At 35.0% G+C, this 20,390-nt stretch overlaps 1 protein-coding gene across 7 annotated transcripts in view; it reads left to right on the top strand.

Moving 5' to 3' along the window:
* Positions 1-20,390, top strand: part of SSX2IP (SSX family member 2 interacting protein) — a 46,384-nt gene that overhangs the window by 6,464 nt on the left and 19,530 nt on the right. For 5 of the 7 annotated variants that reach the window (XM_079139727.1, XM_079139725.1, XM_079139726.1 and 2 more), the window contains exons 2-8: positions 9,510-9,641; positions 10,374-10,543; positions 11,276-11,488; positions 14,930-15,040; positions 16,595-16,730; positions 19,006-19,081; positions 19,159-19,336. In XM_079139727.1, the coding sequence (XP_078995853.1) occupies positions 9,599-9,641; positions 10,374-10,543; positions 11,276-11,488; positions 14,930-15,040; positions 16,595-16,730; positions 19,006-19,081; positions 19,159-19,336 (927 nt within the window). In that variant the 5' untranslated portion in view covers positions 9,510-9,598. Of the gene's footprint in view, positions 1-978; positions 1,129-9,509; positions 9,642-10,373; positions 10,544-11,275; positions 11,489-14,929; positions 15,041-16,594; positions 16,731-19,005; positions 19,082-19,158; positions 19,337-20,390 lie in introns of all 7 variants that reach the window. The other 2 variants (XM_079139723.1, XM_079139728.1) reach the window with 2 other exon arrangements.

Here is a 20,390-nt window from a genome sequence, read left to right as displayed (position 1 = left end):
CTTTACTATTGCTATCATAATTTTTTCTCTTAATATGAAAACACATTCACTTATAAAAAATTTGGAAAGAACAAAAATAAAAATTATCCATAACATTTGTGTGTGTGTGTGTGTGTGTGTAAATGTGCATGAAGAATAGAATGAAAGTGTTACTGAAAGCTAAGTCCTTGTCCCTGATGTCAATCCAATAACGACACAGTTTAGAGGAAAAGGAAAAACAAGTTTTATTGCTTTGCTATCAAAGGAGAAACACATGGGACTCCTGTCCCAGAGTCTGTGATTCTGCCCATCAGCAGGAAAAGGGGAGATTTTAAAGAGGTGATTCAAAGGCTAACATTCCACATGTTCTCTTTTGGTGGTTGTAATTCACTTGTTAATTTGAGTGATAGTCATTCATGAGATCTTCTGGTACCCTCCATGTTCTCCTGTGGTGGGTGTGTACTCAAGGACAGATAACTCTGCCTAGGATGGGGAAGAAAAATAATCCTGTTTTCCCTGAGATTAGGGAGGAGAGATTAGGCAGGAGGCAGAAGAGTGGAAGAGAAGAAAAGTCCTATCTCTTAAATGGAAAGTACTGCCCTGTTTCTCCCCTTTTTACTCCTAACTTGGTCTTTCCTTTTCATTTTTTCTGTTCACATGCAAACTTCTAGTTTTATCCAGCAGATTTTATATATATATATATATATATAATATATATTTTGGATTTTTTTAAAGACCAAATGAAATCATGTTAGGTATTGTTCTGCAACCTTTTTAAGTTACCAAACAAAATATGAAAACTTCTACAAATTAGTGAAATAGCTAATAATAGCTAACATTTATTGAGCATTTACCATGTACCCAAGACCTTGTTTTTAAGTCCTTCGTAAGTATAAGCTTATTTTAAAAGGTTATTGAATAAAATTATTAACTAAATTTACTGTTTGACCACAATAATAATCTTTTGAGGTAAAGACTGTTTTTATTCCCCTTTTGCAGATGAGGAAAATGAGGCCCAGAGGAGATTTCTGTTCAGAATCACTTAGTTTGTAAGTGGTGGAGCTGTGGTGTGAAACCAGGTGGTCTGACTTTGGATCCTGTGCCTTTAACCACACTGTTTCTCATACTGCAGCAATAATCCAGTGAAGGGTATGTAAGGAGTTTATAAAGTACAGCATGTAGCTCCCGGCTCCTTAATCTAAGGTAGCTTTGTAATTGAAAGTGTTGGCTAGGAGTTTGTCTATGATTATATCCCTCAGCTCAAAGGGATACACATGAAATGTTTTATCATAATTTGTTTTTACACTGTCTTATTTAATCCTTGCCCAATTTGAAGATATGATGAGAGTCCTGTGTTTAAAGGGGCAGCAGTACAACCAGAGCTCACCATTCCCCGCCCCCCCTCCCCAACACACACACCAGGACTAGGACCTTTAAGAGAATAGGCTCTGCACTCTTGGGTGGGGTTGGAATACTAATTTTTCTCCTTTTAACTATGACCTTGGGCAAATTGCCTAACCTCTCTGCTTCAATTTCCTTATCTGTGAAAGGGAAACTAATGATAACACAAGGTTGTTGTGAGGACTGACTTCATAATATATATAACACTGCCTGGCACATGTGTCTATTAAATTAGAAGACTGTGCTTAGTTTTCCACCTGTTATCACATTAAACATGGACAACAACCTTAAGAAACAGGTATTATCACTCCTATTCTACAGGTGAGGAAACCAGCTTGGAGAGATGGTCTTGCATTAAGTAACCTAAATCAGGATATGACTCCAGTCTGTTGACCCAGGCCTGTGAGGGAGGCATGCTTTGTTTGTGCCCTGTTTTCCAACTGTGAAGCCACCTAATAGCCACAAACTCTGCAAGAAGGCAAATTATTAGTATAATAACAATTTTTGAATTTTGGTTGTTTTGGTATGTATTAAAATTTTATTTATGATTAATTTATTTTGTGGAAATATCTCTATAATTAAATTACACCATGCAGATGAAATAATTTATAGATTTTTAATTTAGATTTGCTAAGAGATTGAGTTTAATGTGTTTCTATACCAGTATGCACACCTCAGTAGTTTTAATTTATCAGTGATATTAGCAATGGAATTGAAAGTTATAGTCCCTTTCCAAACAAAATTATAGTAGGAGGTGGTATGGTTTTAAATAATCATATTTAGTTTTGAGAGTAATAGCATCTATTTAAAGTCTGCTGATAATTGGATTCGCAAGTTTAATGACTGAACTTTGTAAGATAGGACTAATGTTTAAAGATTTAGTTTTACCAGTTTTATTTTTCGAAACCCAATAATTTGACAACTAACTTCATAATATTTTAGCAGAAAAACTTCAGCTATTTGTAAAGAATCCTGTGCAATATTTAGAAGCCCAAATGGTATAATGTTACTGTATACAATAGAAAACTATTTCCTGACACTTGATTGAAGTTTGTTGTAGAATTCTGATTAGGTGGGCATTGTACCTTCTCAAGTTAGAATTTCAAGAGAGCTTGAAAAGAACACTTAAACGTGTAACCTGTAAAGGGAATCTTGTAATCACGATACTGTGTTTCTGCTGAACTCTCTTTCAAGGTGTAGATATTAGAAATTTGGGGGGATAACAAGGATAGGAGAAATGGGAATCAAGGTTAATGCCTTTTTTTGAAAGGATTGACTCATTTGTATCTTTTCCTTTGCTGTTTCCCTTTATGTTTGCTGGTCAGAATGAACTTATGTGATGAGTTATTTGAGTATTCATTGAGTACTCTGTTAAGCTTGGTGGGAGGGAATACAGAAATGTAAAGTGTATGGTATTTAGGAGCTCTTTGTGAAAGATAAAACGATCTAGTAAATATATGTAAGGTTGTAGGGTAGAGTTTTGTGAGCTGGAGTAGTTGGGGAAGGCTGTGTGCAAGGGTTGATGGTGGTTGAGCTGTGTTGTAAAAAAGCCTTAGTTTCACGATGGGTGAAAGAAAGCAGCTGGAAGTTGAAGTGAGTGTCATATGTGAGACTCAGTTCATTGTAGAGATTTATTGAGCACCTGCTATATTTTGGGAATGTGGCTACAGATATGAGTACATTCCCTACCCCCTCTAGAAGTTCATAAACTAGTGGGGGAGGCATTCTGCTAACGTGGAATCATTAATTGTATAGTAGATGATGTTATAAACCCAATCATTTGCATTTGTAATGTATGATAGCATTTTTAGTTGTTTCAGCAGGAGATATGTAAATTATGGAGTTTTAGATGGGACTTAGAAACATAAATTATATATTTTTTCATATGCTTTATTTAATGCTGTTTAACAGATATTCCAAAATTTAGCAACTTAACAAGCATTTACTGTCCCATAATCTCTATGAGTTGGGAATCTGGGCACAGGTTAGCTGGGTGCCTGTGGCTCAGGATCTCTCACAGCTGCCATCAAGGTGTTGGCCAGGCTGCAGGCATCTCAAGGTTCGACTGAGGTAAGATCTGCTTCCAAACTTATACATGGCTCTTGGCAGGCCTTAGGTCCTGTTGGCCACGTACATCAGTTCCTTGTCACATTGGCTTCTAAATAGAGGTACTCACAGCGTGATAGTTTGCTTTCCTCAGAGAGAGGAATTTGAGAAACAGTAAGTAAAAAACAACTCCCCAAAAAGCTCAACCCTTTTTATAACCTAATTTTCAAAGTGAAATTCCATCACTTTTGTTTTATTTGTTTGTTAGAACCTAGATACTCAAGGAGCGGAATAACTCAAAAAGTATTTTTATCAGAAGCAGGAATAATTGGGGTCTGCATTAGAGGCTGCCTGCCCCAAAGCTCTACAGGGTTTTGAGGTGTGTTAAGAACCTGAGTCTTAACATGAACTAGGTAAGGAACTTTTCTGATGGAAAAAAACGTGTAATTGGCCAGGAACCAAATGTTTTTGATAAGGTCTGTAAGATTAGTTTCAATGTTGCATTAATGTTTGCTCTAGGATAGGGAAGGGTTTATAAACGAGAAACTGGCAAAGCAGAATTGAATTTTATGAAAAACAAATAATTTCAAATGAATTATAAGAACTAAATCTTTTTTTTTTTTTTTTCTTTTGGCACCAGAGATTGAACCCAGAGGTGCTTTACCACAGCCACATCTCCAGCCCTTTTTTAAAATTTTCACACAGGTTCTTGCTAAGTTGCTTAGGGCCTCCATAATTTGCTAAGGCTGGCTTTGAACTTGGATTCCTCCTACCTTAGCCTTCTGAGAGAGCTGCTGAGATTGCAGGCATGTGCCACCATGCCCTGCAGAATGAATCTTTTAAAGAAACTTGATGGAGATCCTTTTGGTTGCATTTTATTTTCAGTTGCTATAGGCAAATTTACAATGTTGAAAGGTTGAGTGATGATAGAATGAAAGGAGCACAGGATTTTGAAAACTTAGATTTGTGTCCTGCATTCACAGCCAGGCCAATCAGAAGCGTGACCTTGGACACTCCTGATGATCTCACCAAGCCCTAGTTTCTTGTCTTTGATACAGAAAAAGAAAATACTTTGACATGAAGAATGACAGATTTGTGGAATTTAGTAAGATCCTCATTTTCTTTCAGAAAAGGTACAGTCATAAGTTCAGATGTTTCACTGCTTCAGTTCTCTGTCCTTCTAATCTAGAAAATGCTATTAGATGATTTTTAAGCCCTGCATAATCATTTTTCCTAGAAAGCCAGAATACTCTTGCTTGTTTTTTGTCTATAGTATGTGGCATGGTTCTTTAGAACCCACAACAACATGCAGGGAAGGCACAATAAAGTACTTGCTACTACAAAAGTGGCAAGTTGACTTTTTTACCAAAATTATTGCCATTTTACTCTAGAAGGATTTTCCTCATGAAATCTATCGATTGGAATTTACGTTGAGAAGTACTTCCAATGAGAAAGGTTATTAGATGGATATATAATTCCTATCTGTGAACAAAAGTGAACAAAAGTCTCTGATGTTAAGAACAGGAGAAAAAGAATTCTTATTTTTTAATAACTTGATGGAGTTCTTGTTTTAGTATAGTTCAAAATCATTCCTAAAAACTCTGTGAATGAAATGGTTTTTAAGGTATTTAAATTTTTTATTCTTCAAGTTTCAGTCATGATTGGTGGATTTAACCCATCTTGAAATCCGGGCAGCTACCCCAACTGTTATGGTTTGGATGTGAGGTGATCCCTAAAAGCTCATGTGTGACAGAGTGCAAGAAGGTTCAGAAGAGAAATGATTGAGTTGTTTTTAAGAGTGTTAATCCAATCAGGGATTTAATCCCCAGATAGGAATTAACTGAGAGTAACTGAAGTGGAAGGGGTATGGCTGTAGGAGGTGGAAATTGAGGTGCAGCTTTGAGTATATATTTGTATCTGGCAAGTGTAGTCTCGCTCTGCTTCCTGATTACCAAAGAAGCCACTTCCCTGTGCCACACTTTTCCATCATGTTGCACCTGTCTCATCTAGAGCCCTGAGGAATGGAGTGGCTGTCTATGGATTGAAACCTCTGAAACAATGATCCCTCAAATAAACTCTTCCTCCTCTACAGTTGTGCTGATCAGGTTATTTAGTCACAGCAGCGAAAAAACTAATACACCAACTGGTGGTGCGTATAGAGAATTTTAGGTTCCAAATTACTTGAACCAAAACATGATTTACTGTTAACTTTTTTCTTCTAGCAATACTGTAGTGTTCTCATTTGATTTGTCATGAATAATCATGTCCACTATATAATTGTTTGATCTGAATTGGTCAGTCTACAGTATGAACTTGTGTTCTAGTGCCAAATTTGTATCGGAGTCCTTGAATCTTCTTGAAGCTTGTGGCAGGGCTTGTGATGGTTTTAGGTTTATGCAAAGCAGAGATGTTTCTGTTACCTTTTTTCTTTTAAAACTAACTTAGACTTATTTTAACATCTTCGTAAAAATATTTGCAAACACCAACAATGAAATTTTAGCTGTGATTGAGCTAAAATACAACACCTTGCTTGAATTAGCCTCTTGGTTTTCAGGCGTGTATTGATTAGGAATCCTAAGTTTCCTTTATTGAAAAAACTGGTTGGGTAACTTTTCTTTTTTATCACAAGTCTCATAGTATATAATTTCATGCATCATTGAACAGAAGTGTTTTCATGGAAACTTAAACGGTGTGAAATCATATACTGAAATTCTATACTGTTGGAAAGATCTTTGTTTCATAGGACTTAAAAATGGAGTTTGATTTTCATCATGAACATTTAACAGGACCTGAATATTTTGCAGGATTTTGTTGTTTTATTTAACAGGATAGGGAACAATTCACTTTTTAAACCTATAGACACTGATGTGGTAATTTCACAGAGAAAGGATACATGGTTTAAGTTACAATTTTGAAGAATGGATATGTCATAGATGCATTTTGTGTTTAGTCTTTGAATATGAGAAGAAAAGCCAGGGCAGTATTGTATCTTATCCATGAATATCTTTATGCTCACACACATTCACAAAACAACAAAAAGATCTTTAAAAGATACCTATTTGTTTTCATCTTGTTCCTCTGCCAAATCTGTTAATTACAAAGAATTAGCCCTCTGCTTAATATGTCCATAAAGATATATTTTTAGATCTTCTAGGGATCTGTGTTCAATTTTTATTAAAAGCAGATGTGCATTTTTGTTACAGATTTTAGAATCCTTTCATTTACACCATACAGCCCTGTGTCTAAATGATGATGATAACTAGTATTTATTTTGTGTGTTCCATATGCCAAGCAGTGTGCTAAATATTTCATACATTATCTCACTTAATCCTCATGGGAAATTTGAAATAAGTGCCATTATTATGGTAGTTAACCAGTGGGGAAATTAGGGCTCAGAGAGGTTATTTACCCAAAGCAGAGCTACATTAGCACAGATGAGTTCATAACCCTTTACAGCCTTTTTTACTTACAGCTGCTATCTCTGAAAGCCAGAAGTAAAATTGATGTTTTTCTTACTTGGTACAGACTTAACTTTTATTCTTATGTTGAAGGCACCCATTTAAGGATAATGGGATGTAGAGAATTGACCTGGGTGTACCCTTCCTTTCCAAAGCACATGAGTAGAAAACTGTCAATATATCAGTGCCAACCTGGATAACCTTCCTCATATATGTGTGCCATGATGTGTAAAATAACACATAACATCCTCTGCATTAGTATACATTGGATGCTCCTCTGTAACTTAGCAGTCATCCTTGATTCTTTTGCCCACATTTCAGTTCCTCTGCAGGTCCTGAAGGCTTTTTCTTCAGACACATTTCTAATTCATTTACCTGTTTCAACTTCCACTGTTGGAACTGTGGTGTAGCACTGGAAGTCTTAACCTGGGGTATGGCAGTAGCTTCCTTATTGCTTTCTACCTTCACTGTTGTCTACCTGTGTGATGTACTCAACAGCAGTCAGTGATCTTTCTTAAAGCATACAGGAGATCATGTTACTTTCCTGCCTACAACTGTTTAGCACCGTATTATTACAATTCAGGGAACTTCAACCCACTACCCTTCTAGTAATGCTTACTGTGCTTCAAATACACTGGACGTCTTTGTTTTTCACACTTATCGAGTTCATTTTCATCTCAGATCTTTGTACCTGCTATTTCTTCTGCCTATCTGCTCTGGACGTTGATGTCATTTAGGTCTTAGTTCAGAGGTCACCATTTCAGTGTAACCTTCCTTACTAACCCAGATACTCCCCATCCCAAAACTCTCATCACATTTTACTTTCTTTTTAGTTCTTACCACTGTTAGTTTATTGCTTGCTTCTTTAGCGTCTTTTCCCCCCTACACCAGAATGCGAACTTCTTGAGAGCAAAGCCTCTCTTGTGCCTAAGGGGGGAAAAAAAATGTCTGGTACATGGTAGGAGCTCAATAAATGTTTTTTGGATTAAAGAAAAGTTTCATCTAACTTTTAACATCACATTGTATGTTTCCACAGCCCGAAATATTGAGGATACTGGTTGTAAACTGTTGATCACCTCTGGCCTGAGTACACATTTATTTGTTATTTGAGTTTCAACTTACAGTCAGGGCCATGCATCTTAAGTGTACAACTTGATGAAATGTACTTATGTGTATACCCATGTGACCAATTCTCAGATCAAGATATAGAACATTTCTGGTACCCCAGAGGGTCTCATAATCCCCCTCTACCCTCTCTTCTCTTCTGACAGAATAACTTGCATAGAGTTAAGAACTTTTAATTAGCTTCTACCATTTAAAAATAGGGAGACTTAACATAAAAATTTAGAATTCCAGCATCTCTAAAAATTCCAAGTTCTTCAACATGGGACCTACTTTCTCTTGACTAGTTACTTTAATGGAGAAGCAGCTGTCCAAAGTGTTGGCACATGTTCATCAGCTTGTGTGAGGACTCCACCCCTCCTCCTCCTGTCCCTGACCTTGAAATCAATTGCCAGTTGCCATTTATAATTTCACTTGAATTGTTTTTCTTATGATGGAGAACTATCTCTTTCATTATCTCTAAAGAAGTAGAAATGTGAAAGGTAGATGGAAAATCTTACATGCCTCATACTTAGTTTACTTTTTTAGTTCATTTGTATTCTAGCCTTTTAGTTATTTGTTAGCCACCCTGTTTCTACATAATTTCAAGGCTATACAGTGTTCTGTTTATAAATGTATTATTTATTTATCCAGTCCTCTGTTGTGGAACATACTGTTTCTATTGTAGTGAACAACCTGTATATGAATCTTTGCATACATTATTAGGATAAAATTTTAGAAGTGGACTTTCCAGATCAAGATGTTTTTTTCACTTTTAAGCCTTTTGATACATAATTGCCAGATTGCTTAGTAGTAGCAAAAGTTGATGTTTTTTGAATAGCATCAATCCCTACATTTGTGTCAACGCTGGCAATTTTGAAAGAAGCCGGGTGTAGTGGTGCATACCTGTAACCCCAGCAGCTCTGGAAGTTGAGGCAGGAGGATCAAGAGTTCAAAGCCAGCCTCAGCAACTTAGTGAGACCCTAAGCAACTCAGTGAGACCCTGTCTCTAAATAAAATACAAAATAGGGCTGGGGATATGGCGCTCAGTGGTTGAGTGCCCCTGAGTTTAATCCCTGAAACTCCCCACCAAAAAAAATTCAAAGAAAAGTTTTGCTGACATTGGGAAAACAAAAAATAGGGATTGTTGGCCAAGAAGTTTTTCATCTTCTTATCTACATAAATAAGAATTATGCTTTGTTTTAAAGATAGTATAGAAATATTAGTACAATGCTTTACCCTAGATTTATATTGTGCGTCAAATCAGGCACCATGTATCTTGGTCAGGAAGTAACATGAATACCCCCATGTAAACTAGGGAACCTTTAACCTTGATCCTTGTATATTTGTACATATATATGTAATATATTTTTATATAATTATTACTCTATGTTCTGTATCCACATGGGAGTAAATGTTGCATATTCTTCTGTTTGAAGCACATACAACTAATTGTTACGTAGTGGTTTTATATTGGTTTTCATATTAAATTAGAGGCCATTATTCTGTCATTTGCTTCTTAAGGAGATGCCTACTTAGAAGAGTGATAGCAGCTGGTCTACATGTTTCAGTGCTGAACTAGTTCCTCAGGTATCCTGGCTCTGGAAATTGCTATGGGAGATTGGATGACTATTACAGATCCAGGTCTGTCTGCAGGTAACTGAATCTAAATTTAAGGGAAAACCAGAGCAGTTTAACTGAGTCTCAAATAACTGGCAATCAAAGAATTAATTGTTAAGGTAAATGTTTTCAACAAAAATATTTGAGTTACAAAAATATTGAAGATGTGACTAGAGAAAGACAAATGATTATAAAATACCCAGTTTTCATCTTTAGTAAAGTTATGAGAGAGCTAAGAATGTGCTGTAATCAGCGGGTTCAATGCTTTAGATTGTTTACTGGATCTTTAATATTTTTGAGTAAAATTTTTATGCATTTGAAATATATTCAGTGGTTACTTCAGTGTCTCAGATTTGTTCCTTTATCACACAAGCATTGAGTGAAACAGACAAGTGTGTTTTGTCTCTTATTTTTATAAATCTAAAATAGTGGAAGTTAAGATATATTGTCACTTTACCATACCTTCTAAGAATACTACTTTAATTGTATCTTTTTGGGAAAAAAAAGTAAGTATTAGATAAAAATAGCTTCATTCCTATTTGAAAATTCTTAAGAGTGTGTGTGTGTGTGTGGGGGGGGTTGTGTGTGGTATATAAAATTTAAATTTTTTGGTAATGGATATTGATAATTTTTACGAACATTTTTATATTTATATGAATGCTTTTTTAAATATATTTTTTAGTTGTTGGTGGACACAATATCTTTATTTTTATTTTTATGTGGTGTTGAGGATTGAACCCAATGAATGCTTTTTATTGGTTCTTTCAGAAAGTAAAAATATCTCTCAATATACCTCAGAAACAAAGATGTCTCCATCAAGTCTATATTCACAGCAAGTGCTATGTTCTTCAATACCTTTATCAAAAAATGTGCACAGCTTTTTCAGTGCCTTCTGCACAGAAGAGAATATTGAACAAAGTATTTCATATCTTGATCAGGTAACATGTTTTTATAAGTATAAATCATGTTATACAGTAGGACACACATACAAGGTTATATAAAAACATTTGTCAAGCACAAGTACATTGTTATGCAGAGACTTGGATTTGCTGAGAACCTTGGTAATGATCTAGTCTAATGTAAGGTTAGCTATTGTATTTGGAGCAGCTTGGCTTCCCTATCATCCCGTGCTTCTCCATTGAGTTTAATCCTCGTTTTATTGGTGTAGAAACCTAAGTACCTTGTTCCAGGTCAGAGGGGATTGTAGAGCAGAGTCTAGAAGAAAACCCAGTTCTTTTAATTTTTTTGTTCTTTGGGATGTTTACTATTTTTTTAATGAACTCAGTATAGTTTTCTGTTTTAGAAAATATTTATGAATTTTGTTTCCTCTGTGGTAGTCAACTTTTTAAAAATTAATTTTAAATTTTTAATTGGCAAGTAAAAATTGTATATATTTCTTACATACAACATGATGTTTTGAAATATGTGTACATTATAGGTGGTTTAGATGAGCTAATTAACATGCATAACTCATACGTTTTGTGGTAAGAACACTTCAAATCTTCTCTCAGCATTTTCAAAAATACATTGTTATTAATGATAGTCAACTTGTTGAACAATAGATCTCTTGAACTTCTTATTCTTCATATCTAACTTTTGAAATTTGTATCCTTTGACCAACGTCTCCCCAGGGATAACCAACTTTTAAGAAAACATTTTTCTCCTACCAGGAATTGACTACTTTTGGTTTTCCTTCATTATATGAAGAATCCAGAAGTAAAGAGACAAAGAGAAAACTAAATATAGTTGCTGTTTTAAATTGTATGAATGAGCTACTTGTACTTCAGCGGAAGAACCTTCTAGCTCAGGAAAATGTGGAAACAAAGAATCTGAAACTGGGAAGTGATATGGACCATCTACAGAACTGCTATGCAAAACTTAAGGTAGAAAATGTGAATCAGTATGTATTCTAGTGCCATTATTATATAAATCATTACTATAAATATTCATTGACTATCATATTTTAAGGTCATTTTTTAAAGTTTTAGTTTTTAGAAACTTTAAACTTCATTTGCACAAATCAGTTATACTGCTTCTTAATATTTATATTGAAGGCATTGATTTTATGAATATTTTAGTGACTTGCTAAATCTTTAGAAAGTTAACTTAGAAAATGTTTATATTCTGAGGAAAATATAATAAGGATTATGCCACCCCCATATAGTCTTGCTTAATAAAGTAGATGTTTAACAGTCTTTTATAAAGAGCTGTAGTCATTCATTTTGATGCTGGGGATTGAACCTAGAGGCACTGAGCCACACCCGCAGGCTTTCTTTATATTTTGTTTAGCGACAGGGCCTCACTTAGTTGCTTAGGGACTCAATAAGTTGCTGAGGCTGGCTTTGAACTCATGATCCTCCTGCCTCAGCCTCCCAAATCAGTGGGATTATGGGTGTGTGCCACCACGCCTGGCAAGAAAAATATTCTTAATGTGCGAATGTCAAGGATGCTAAAGCTCAATAATGAAAACAAGCCAGATAATATCTAACAGAAGTCCTGGGGCTCCAGAAAAAGTAGAAAGATGCTTTAACTAGCTTTTCTCTGAGAAAAGGAAATTCTTTTCACAGGACCATTGACCTGCTACCTTAAAATGTAGAACATTTGTTACTGGTTTCTGATTTGCTTTAATATTCTTTCATGTTTTTCTTTTTTTTTTTTTTTTTTTTTTTTTGGTATTAGGAATTGAACCCAGGGCTGCTTAACCACTGAGCCACATCCCAGCCCACCCTGCCTTTTTTTAAACTTTTTTTTGAATTTTTTTTTAAACTTTTTATTTTGAGACAGGGTCTTGCTAATTTGCTGAGGCTGGCTTTGAACTTGTGATCCTTTTGCCTTACCCTCTCAAGCTGCTGGGATTGTGGGCATGCTCTGCCATAGCTGGTTTATATTTTCCTTTAAAAAAAAAAAATTGGAGAAGAGGAACCAAGTGTTTGAAATTGTGGTGTGGTTAAGGACTTATGGGTATATGTTGTTGAGGATGTAATGTATTAAGGATTGAAGCCTAATTTTTTCCTAAATATACTATTCTATATTGGGTTTCCTTGTTTGTGAAAATCAACACCTTTGCATTTATATACTCTGAGAAAATTAGCTTCTTTTTACTTTTTCATCTGTTGTTCCATGCTTTTTTCTCCTTTTTCTTTATGTATATTCTGACTTCACCTGACCCCTTCCAAAAACAGAGAACCAAAAAAAAAAAAAAAACTCAGAATCCTGAATCTCTTGAGCTCTGTGAGAAAATAATAGTGTCTCTGAATATAATACACGAAAATTTGGAGAAATTATGCTCCAAAATAGAAGTAGCATAGAGTTGGCCTATATGTGGACAGGTTTGGGGATGGTTTAGAGAATCATCTGAGGTCCACAATAACACCTTCCTCTACCAGCCTGTCACTTACTACCTTATGGTACTTAGATTGTTTTCTTAGCTCATGTACCATGCTAACAGTGTGTTTCCTCTTTACTTTTTTTTTTTTTTTTTTTTTTTTTTTTTTAAGTTTTTGTACATCCTGTATACCTACAGGATAGAGACTATCCAACTGTGTGTCTTTGTTGACCCCAGGAGCTTTGGTGGGCTGGAGAGGATTGTTATGCTCTAGGCTTATGGATAAGAGTTGTGGATACTGCATTAATCCAGATCAGAGACAACTGTAGAAGGTCTAATTATGGGTTAGCTAACCAGAGTTATAAACCTAAAAGATGGAATTATTTTTTTTTTAATCAAGCATCCTTGGGCAATTGTTCTATAATTAGCTGCTTATTAATCATTTGATAATATTGTAATCTGGAGCTATTGAAGCTTTCCTATAGTCATAGTCATTTAGTAGGACTACCTAGAGCATAGAATATTTTTCCAGGATATCTTCTAATTTGAAATTTGAACTGGGCCAGAATCTGTGCTGTTGGGTCAGCTGTGGACAGAAATGTGTATTCAGTGGGAAGTCACTGATAGGTCCTTGAAAGTTTCTAGATGCAGCCATATGATTCATTCAACTTGTCAAGCAAAATTTTATCAAGTATTTATGTGCTAGGCACTGGGTTTCAAAGATGAGTGAATACCCAGTTCCTGTGGACTAGGAGTGAGATACAGTGTATTGGAGTGAGATACGGTGTATTGGAGTGAGATACAGTGAACCACAACTATTTGCTTCATTAATTGTTCTTGGTGTAAGAGGTGAGGGCAGGCTTCATAGAGCAGTAACTTTTTTTTTTTTTTTTTTAAGAGGAAAAACAAACACCTTTTATTTTACAAATGCCCAAAGTTAGTGTCTCCACTTATGAATTCTCAGGTTATTTTTTAAAATGTCCGATAGGCACGAATGCTTTTCTTTTATCTGTTACATAACCAATGTTTATCCATGGGATTTGATAGCTGATGGACACTAAATGATTATAGGCTTTTTTCATATCCATTACATTTATTACATCACTCTTCAGTATTTATTCTCTGATGCGCTTTGGTAACTCTTGATCTGAGAGAGAAAGAATGAGTAGAAATCAGCTAGCATTTTTTGGAAAAGACATTCTAGGTAGAACACGTAACTTACATAAAAGCATCGGTACTTGGAAGAACATTTCATTTTCAGGTAACCACAAATAGGGTGTAGAAATATGGATGAAGAGTGGTGAGAAGAGAGGCTCTTACCCTAGGTTCCAGGTGGTATGAAAGGCATGGTTCAGAAACTGGGAGCACTGAAGAGTTGTAAACAGGAGGCAGACATTGTATAAATGTCATTCTGGCAGTAGGGTGGAAAAATTATTGGGAGAGTGCACATTTGTATTCAGGATAGAGGTCTAGGGGGCTCAGAAAGCTTGGAGACAAGGACACCCATTAGTATGTCTTCGCAGAGGTTTTGGATTTGAATAAAGTAACACCAAGGGTGGTATTCCCACCCTTCTTCAGACTTAGCTCTGGGTCACTTGGTTCTTAAAGTCAAAATGTGTTCTCAAAGGAGGGGTGATGATGATGTCATAAATGAGAATGTCTTCAAAAGTGTTTGGCAGAAGTATTAAAAATAAGGTGGGTATGGTGTCTTGGCAGCTCAGGAGGATAGTTAGTTCATAGCCAGCCCCAACAATTTAAGCAAGACTCTGAGCAACTTAGTGAGACCCTGTTGCAAAATAAAAAGGGCTGGGAATGTGGCTCAGTGGTTAAGTGCATAAATTCTGTATTCTGTATAGTAATTGTTTTAAATAAACATTTTGTGTGCCTCTACAATTTAGCTAACAAAATAGTCTGTATAACTTTTTGTTACTGAGTTTTAAGAATTCAGTTGTTCTGAATTCTATGATAATTTTAGTCAAATGGCATGTACATACTTTAGGAACAACTGGAAACCTCCAAGAGGGAAATGATTGGGCTTCAGGAGAGAGACAGACAATTGCAATGCAAGAACAGGAATTTGCATCAGCTCCTGAAAAATGAGAAAGATGAGGTGAGTTGTCAAGTTATTGCATATGAAGTTTAAGTGAATTTTTTATTTTTTATAACTTGAAGTGAAACCATAAGAGCCATATAAGTTTTATAAAGAACCTATTATTCATGTCAAATTGCTGTCAGTGGACCTTTGTGTACAGTATTATATCATATTTAACTAAGAGATCAGGAACCCTCCCTACTACACCCTCTACCTTCCATCCCCAGGGGATCAATTTGGCTTAGCATTAGTTCATAGCTGATAGCAACCAGTGTCCTGTACCATCCTTCCTGCACATCCACTCACTTTTTCACAGGCACAAGGGTGCTTTAAATGCAGATCTTTTATTCTCTGTTATAACTGTACTTGGTACCTGGCAGGCCCCCTTATTCCCCCTTTTGTACTATCTGAAATATTGACATTATTGGTCCAGTTAAGCAATTACTTGGCTCAGTGGGCACAGGAGCAATTCATATTAAAAATCTAATTTCTGAAGTGCAAGATATTGTAATTCTGATTTTTGCTTTAGTGCTTACTTAGTAGAATTCTAATTTCTAATTCCATGGGGTCTTGGAATTATGACATCTTCTGATATATTTCTAATTTCTTTAGTGGTTAAAGTTAATACATTTGAAGATATTGTTTTTGTAATGTATCTGTACTTGGTACCTGTACTATTACGTTTTTATTGCTCTGCAACATGATCCTTGTCAATGTATTAGTTATAAAAATATGCTTTCAGTGTTTCATGAAAGGCTTTTAAGGGAGTGTATTTCTTTGAAGACCCTTTGACTTAGATAATTTTATCATACTTTGTTTTTAGTAGTATATTAATAAATGGGTAATTCATATCTTAACCAAGATATTAATTGAACAATCCTAAGGTTGTTTATACATATTTTCTCAAAATTATTTCATAGTTGATTTTGACCAGATCTGTTGATAACATTTAAATGGTTTGAATGTAGTTTATCTTTGGTAAGGAACAAGTTAATCTTATTACTCTCTGGCACGGATTGAGGATGTCTTTGTAGAATAAAACACTTCCTGTCAAGAACTGCCTGAGAAGCTGTGGTAGATACAAATTTTGAATAGTCAGCAAATGTTGATCAGAGAAGTGGGCCTAGTTACCTGCTGCATGTCCATTAGGTAATATACCTTGTGATCACTTGGTGTACTTGGTATGTCAGGACCTGATACACTAAGTAAAGTGATTGCAAGCCAGTAGGAGAAGGAAGTCACTAAAAATGACCATATGGATCCTACTTGTTTCAGACAAAGCTTTAATATTTTAATACTTCCTTAAGAGTTTCCAGTTTCTAAATTACTAGAGTATATGCTTGGTAAAAGGTTGTGGAAGATAATTTAGAAAGTTAGTATTCTGAAAATTTTAAAATTAAAAAATAAACTGACTCATTTAATATTTTAAAAAGTGATTTATAGTCATTACAAAGAAGGAAGAATCATTTTGATTTAAAAACTTGGGAAGATAACTACTAATACTATGTTCTCTGTTGAATTTGTGAATTTTAACTGGATTTATCATTTCTCATTTGGAAATGCTTCTTTCAGGTACAAAAATTACAAAATATCATTGCAAGTCGAGCTACTCAGTATAATCATGATATGAAGAGAAAAGAGCGTGAATATAATAAACTAAAGGAACGTCTGCATCAACTTGTTATGAACAAGAAGGATAAAAAAATAAGTAAGCAGCTGGCTAAGATCTAACCAAGGGAATTAAGATTATAAAAGGATTGAGTACAGTAGCTCAAGATGTGTTATTTTCATGCTTTATACAGTAGATTTTAGATTGTGTTTGTTTATATAAACTGGAAATTTAGAGAACTGGTTAGTGCAAAAAGTCATTTTGGTTTGCTTGCATATATCTGTTTAACATAACAGGTATAATATTGGGCCATAGAGAGAAACTAAGCCCAAAGACACTCTTTTTTTTCTTTCTTTTTAGATATACATGACAATAGAGTACCTTTTGACATATTATTCATCCATGGAGTATAACTTATTCTAATTAGGATCCCAATCCTGTGGTTGTACATGGTGTGAAGTTTCACTGTCAACATCCTTTCTTGACAGTTGAGGCATAGAAGGAAAGTTCCTCAACATAATAAAGGCCATTTATGACAACAACACACCTAACATCATAGTAAGGAGCTTTTCCACTAAGATCCAGGGCAAGGCAGGGGTGCTTACTCTTGCCACTCTTATTTAACATAGTCTTGGAAATGGTATCAAAAGCAGTCAGATAAGCAGGAGAAATAAAAAGCATTCAAGTAAAAAAGACATCAAATTGGCCCCGTTTAGCTCAGTGCGGTGGCGCACGCCTGTAATCCCAGCAGCTTGGAAGGCTGAGATGGGCGGATTGTGAGTTCAAAGCTAGCCAAAGACACTCTTAATTTTTCCATAGCAAAGAAATGAAAATATTAAGACCCAGGATATGTTTCTGAAAGGCACAAGAATAATTTTAGAGTTAACTTCAGAAAATTGTTCATCAGACCAAATCATTCATATCAGTTTGAGTTTCTTTTAGTTGTATGTTCTTGAAGTGATTAGTTATAAAGAAGTACTATAAAAATTAGTGTCTAAGGTACCCTTTTTTATAGTATTCTTCTGAAAACTAGAACTATTCATGCAAGTATATGCCGAATTTCAAGTAAATAGTATAGATAGCAGTCACTGTATATACACATAAAAGTAGTACTATACAGTACAACTACTGGCTTGGTGTAGTTCAGGGAATAAGAAGTCTGTGCATTTATTTATTGAAATTGTTTTCTAAGTGGATTATAGGCATTCCTCAAATCTATCTTTCCTAAATTGAACTTGGACTAAACAGTCTGTCATATGTTGGGCTCTGCCTAGTGTCAGCAAGCAGTTCAGCATTGATTTCATCACTGACTTGTGTAGCAGAACTATTGAAATAATCTGAGTATTTTAGTTAAAAAATTATTGAAAAATAGAAAATGAAGGTATTATAAAAATAAGACAGGGTTGGAAATCTTTGGTATACTGAGTTAATAAATTCTACTCAGGGACATGTACTCATTTTTAAGGTGATTAAACCTCATATTCATTCCCAAAGTCACGAACAAAATTAAGGATCAGGAAGAAAGGCTGAAAGTATAAAATTTAACATCTAGTTATAGAAGTTTATTAAAGATTTCACTTCAGAAACCGGGCCCTTATATTTGGGGGTCTAACTTTTTCCTATTCCAAACCCAGTTGGAAATGACATATGTTCATAAGGATTTTATTAACTATAAAATTGCAGTAATTATTCTCATTTCCTTCTTGGAGCAAATGTGTCCTCCACCTAGGGCAGAAGGGATGTTGCTATTGTCAGGGTTCTTGGCTTCTGAAGATGACAGTAGTGATGATGATGATGATTTTAAGAGGGAATGGCAGAGTTTTTCTTTGAAAGTCCAAATAGTAAATATTTTTGACTTTGTGAGGTCTATAAGTGATTTCTGTGCCTGATACTCCTCTGTCTTTGTAAAGAAAAAGTATCCATAGACAACATATAAAAATGGATGTGGCTGTGTTTCAGGAAAGCTTTGTTTATAAAATTAGGCAGCTGGCCTTCAGGCCATAGTTGCCAACTGTTGATAATGAAATTATTAATGAAAAAATAACCTCTATTATATGCTTAACTGTGCCAGATACTGTGTTCACTTCTACTCTGCCAAGTGCTTTAACTTATTTCTTATGATCTTTTAAAAACTTTTTGGTAAATACTTTTATTATTCTTACTGTGTCAATGAAGAAAGAGGCTTAGCAATTAAATACCTTGTCAAGATCTCAGTGCTTATCAGCAGAGGAACTAAAAATTGAAATTAGGCTGTTTGACTCCAAATCTGAACCCACATATCAAGTTGACTCACATCCCTACTGTATATAGGAAGCATTGAAGTTTTGAATAACATGATAAGAACTGGTTTTGTTTTGTGTGTTCATGTTTGTAGCCATGGACGTTTTAAATTATGTGGGGAGAGCTGATGGAAAAAGAGGCTCCTGGAGGACTGGTAAAACAGAAGCCAGGTAAAGGCTAGTTTAAATTGATAAACTTAGACTTTGCTTTCTCCACTGCATTTTCATACCAGTGGTTTCTTTCTCAGGAATGAAGATGAAATGTATAAAATTCTTTTGAATGATTATGAATATCGTCAGAAACAAATCCTAATGGAAAATGCTGAACTTAAGAAGGTTCTTCAGCAAATGAAAAAGGAAATGATTTCTCTTCTTTCTCCCCAAAAGAAGAGACCTAGAGAAAGAGCAGATGATAGCACAGGAACAGTAAGTGGTCTTTTCTCTCTAATATGCTCTTTAGACTGCTAATTAGGGCAGTTCAAACACTGGGTAGGTATGCTTAGTGGAGACACCATTGGTATTTTGAACAGGACAGTTACTGCTATGCTACCTCCAGTCACTGTGACAACCAGTCCCTGCGTGTTTCTGAACATGATGGAGATAATCTTCCGGCGACTTAGTCCATGCTAAGCTCTATGATAAGTACTTGATAAGCATTGTCTCATTTCATAATATTTCTTAGGTAATGTAAGTAATATTAAACTTTGATTATTTGATACTATAATTATCCCCATTTTAGAATGGAGAAACAGGCTTAGTACTAGCCCAGTATCACACATGACAAAACTAGGATTTGAATCAAAGTCTATCTCTAGAGCTCATGCTTGTAACCATTGTACCAAATATCTTTTCAGTTATTTCTAAGTGTCATATAATGTATTTTTGCTAACTTTGGGAACCAAATAATAATTTTTCCTGGAAAGAAAAAGCAAAAAGATACTGACTTTTTCTCTCAAGAAGCTCTTTTTGGGAGAGATGTGGAGAAGTGGTCCTTATACATGTTAAGTACTGTGATAGGGAAGTACAAATTCACATTAGTGTGTTTAAAAATCTAAATATAACACTGTTGATGGAAAATGCTAATCACCAGCAAGTCACTAGAACTTGTTTTTTAAACCTTATTTGAGGATTATTTATTTGAGGGTTTAACAAATCAGTCTAATAAGCCTATCCTGCCTCCTTCCTTTTTTTTCTTTAAAATTTATTTTTAAGTGTTACTTGAATTCATAATCCTACTCCATTTATCCATGGAAATACATTCCAAGACCCTCAGTGAATGCCTGAAAAACACAGATCATACTGAACCCTGTATATCTTATGTTTTCCTATTAAACTTTCTCATATGTTTTTTTCCTATACATACATACTGTATTAGTCAGCTTTTTATCACTGTGATCTAAATCCACATCAAGAACAACTTAGAGAAAGGAAAATTTATTTTGGCTCACAGTTCCACAAATTTAATACATGATCAGTTGAG

Source organism: Sciurus vulgaris, assembly GCF_902686455.1.
Source record: "Sciurus vulgaris genome assembly, chromosome: 1".
NCBI classification, from domain to species: domain Eukaryota; kingdom Metazoa; phylum Chordata; class Mammalia; order Rodentia; family Sciuridae; genus Sciurus; species Sciurus vulgaris.
The sequence above is the reverse complement of the archived record's forward strand: the minus strand, read 5'-3'. Positions and strand labels throughout refer to the sequence as shown.